General features: G+C 65.3%; 1 protein-coding gene across 1 annotated transcript in view; it reads left to right on the plus strand.

Annotated features, from left to right (window-relative positions):
• MNEG_15518 (putative 2-oxoglutarate dehydrogenase E1 component DHKTD1) overlaps window positions 1–2,044 on the plus strand; it is a gene marked incomplete at both ends in the record, with an annotated part of 2,859 nt that extends 815 nt beyond the window's left edge. Inside the window, 5 exons of the mRNA XM_014036011.1 lie at window positions 7–98; window positions 453–696; window positions 1,153–1,278; window positions 1,529–1,629; window positions 1,975–2,044. Coding sequence (XP_013891465.1) covers window positions 7–98; window positions 453–696; window positions 1,153–1,278; window positions 1,529–1,629; window positions 1,975–2,044 — 633 coding nt within the window. The remainder of the gene's footprint in view (window positions 1–6; window positions 99–452; window positions 697–1,152; window positions 1,279–1,528; window positions 1,630–1,974) is intronic.
• Window positions 2,045–2,167: the final 123 nt, after the last annotated feature.

The following is a 2,167-nucleotide window of genomic DNA, read 5'->3' on the forward strand; positions in this document are numbered from 1 at the left end:
CCGCAGGGCCCCGACCACAGCAGCGCGCGCATAGAGCGCTTCCTTCAGGCCTGCTGCGACGATCCGGACCACCTGCCAGGCTACTCGCCGGCAGACCGGTGGGTCTGGGGGCCACAGGGCGCCACAGTTTGGTTCTTCCTTGCTGGGCGGGCAGTGTGTGCAGATGAGGGGGGTGCATTTTGTTGGCTTGTGTGGGCCATTTCTAGGGTGTTGGGTTGGGTTCAAATCTTGGGAGTAGGGTCGGCGGGGACGGGGTGGTTTTCGGGTGAGGGCGGTGGCGCAGAAAGGGTCAGGGGTCTGCGGCATAAAAGTTTGTGTGCGGCATCGAAAACAGGCGCCTCCCATGCACGTGGACGCGCCTGGCCCCCTTGAGAATACCGGCACCACCAGGGTAAGGAATCCAGCACCTTGTGAGCACCACGGCCTCGTCCGCCTGCCAACCGCAACCGCAGCAAGCTGATGCGTGATACCTACGAGGCCGTGGTCAAGGAGTTTGGCGGCAAGCTCAACCGAGACGGCGTGCTGCGCCTGCTGCGCTCCCTCGGCGTAGACAGCGGCAGCGGCGGCGGCGGCGGCGGCGGAGGCAGCAGGGGCCGAGGGGCCAACGGCGGCGGCGGCGGCGGCAACGGGGGCGGCGACGAAGAGCCGCTGGATCTGCTGTGGAGCGAGCTAGGGCTGGGGCCGGAGGGCACGCCGGTGGGTCGCGCGCCGGCGCGCTTGAGCTGCTTGGTTCGCGGTGTTTGCGAATGCTTTGTGCGAGTGCTTTTCGCGAGTGTGCCGCCTGGCTGGCCTGAGCCTCACCCCGTGACGGGGCCCCGCGTGGCCGACCGCTTCATTATTGCTGTGTGCCGGCTGGGCGCGAGCGCTCTTCTTCGAATCTGACCCTGCCACAAGGCTGCTTTTGACCGCAAAGCCACCCGCGTCCCGGAGATTCCTTTTCTCTGACACAACCACCTATTCTCGTGTTTTCTTGATCAACATCACCTTCCAAGAGACACGCCCCCCTCTCTGGCGCCCCTGCCACCCTGGGAACCCCGATCACAGCCCCCAAACCCTAGCCACACATCCACACCCCTCCCACACTCCTGGCTGCCCTCCCCGCCTCTCTGATTCCCTCTGTCGCTGCCGCACCCCGCCCCCTGCGCCCCGCAGGTGACGCGCGCCAGCTGGGAGCGCTTCATGCTGCAGTGGATGCGCCGCAACGCGGAGCGCAGCGCCAACATGTTTGTGGTCAACGCCACCACGCCGGCGCAGTACTTCCACCTGCTGCGGAGACAGGTGGGCGGCACACCCACTGATTCGAGGGAGAAATGGGGAATGGGAAGACAAGAGCAGCCGGCGCCGTCACCACGCCAGCACCGCAGCGCTCGTCGCTGCCCAGCTTCCCTTCATGTGCCGCCCAGCAGCAGGATGGTTGTCGTCAAGCTGCTTTTGTGATGATGCGGCCGGAGGCCTGGCTGACACTCATAAGGCAGCCCCCTTTTGTTGTGATCTTTTCGCCTGATGCCGCCAAAATCCGCCGCCGCAGGTGAACCTGCGCCACAAGAAGCCCCTGGCCCTGTTCACCCCAAAGTACCTGCTGCACCACCGCCCCGCCACCAGCGCGCTGGAGGACTTCACCACCGGCAGGTGGGCGGGCAGACCAGGGGATCGGCCCCAAGCTTGGTGTTTGCAGCTTACACGTGCTGCATGGCAGCCATGCGGCCTGCAAGCCATGCAGTTTCTTGCGCAATTCGCTCTCAATTAACCGCCCTTGACGTCTGCGTTCACCTGCTGGCCTTCCCCCGATACCACCGCCCACGTGCATGCGTGCACCTGCACACAAGCATACACACGCCCACACCCGATCAAATCCTCTCCCTCTGTCTTGGTCACCCACACGCACAACCCTATCTCTGCCCAGCATCCACACACGTTGACCCGCTGGACTGCCCCCCTTGCCCCGAAAACACCCCTTACCCCCCCCTCCCCCAGGTACTTCAACCGCGTGATTGATGACGGCAAGGCCTCAGACAACACGCGCCACAAAGCCATCAACCCGTGAGCCACGCGGCCCCGGGCACTGGGGGTGCCCCCCGCACCCACCCAAGGGCCCCTCGGCCTCATATGGCAGGGGGGGGGGATCAATCTGGCGGGGTGTGGGGGGGTTGGCAGGACGTAAAGATGG

The sequence above is a fragment of the Monoraphidium neglectum genome, assembly GCF_000611645.1.
Source record: "Monoraphidium neglectum strain SAG 48.87 unplaced genomic scaffold scaffold05401, whole genome shotgun sequence".
NCBI classification, from domain to species: Eukaryota; Viridiplantae; Chlorophyta; class Chlorophyceae; order Sphaeropleales; family Selenastraceae; genus Monoraphidium; species Monoraphidium neglectum.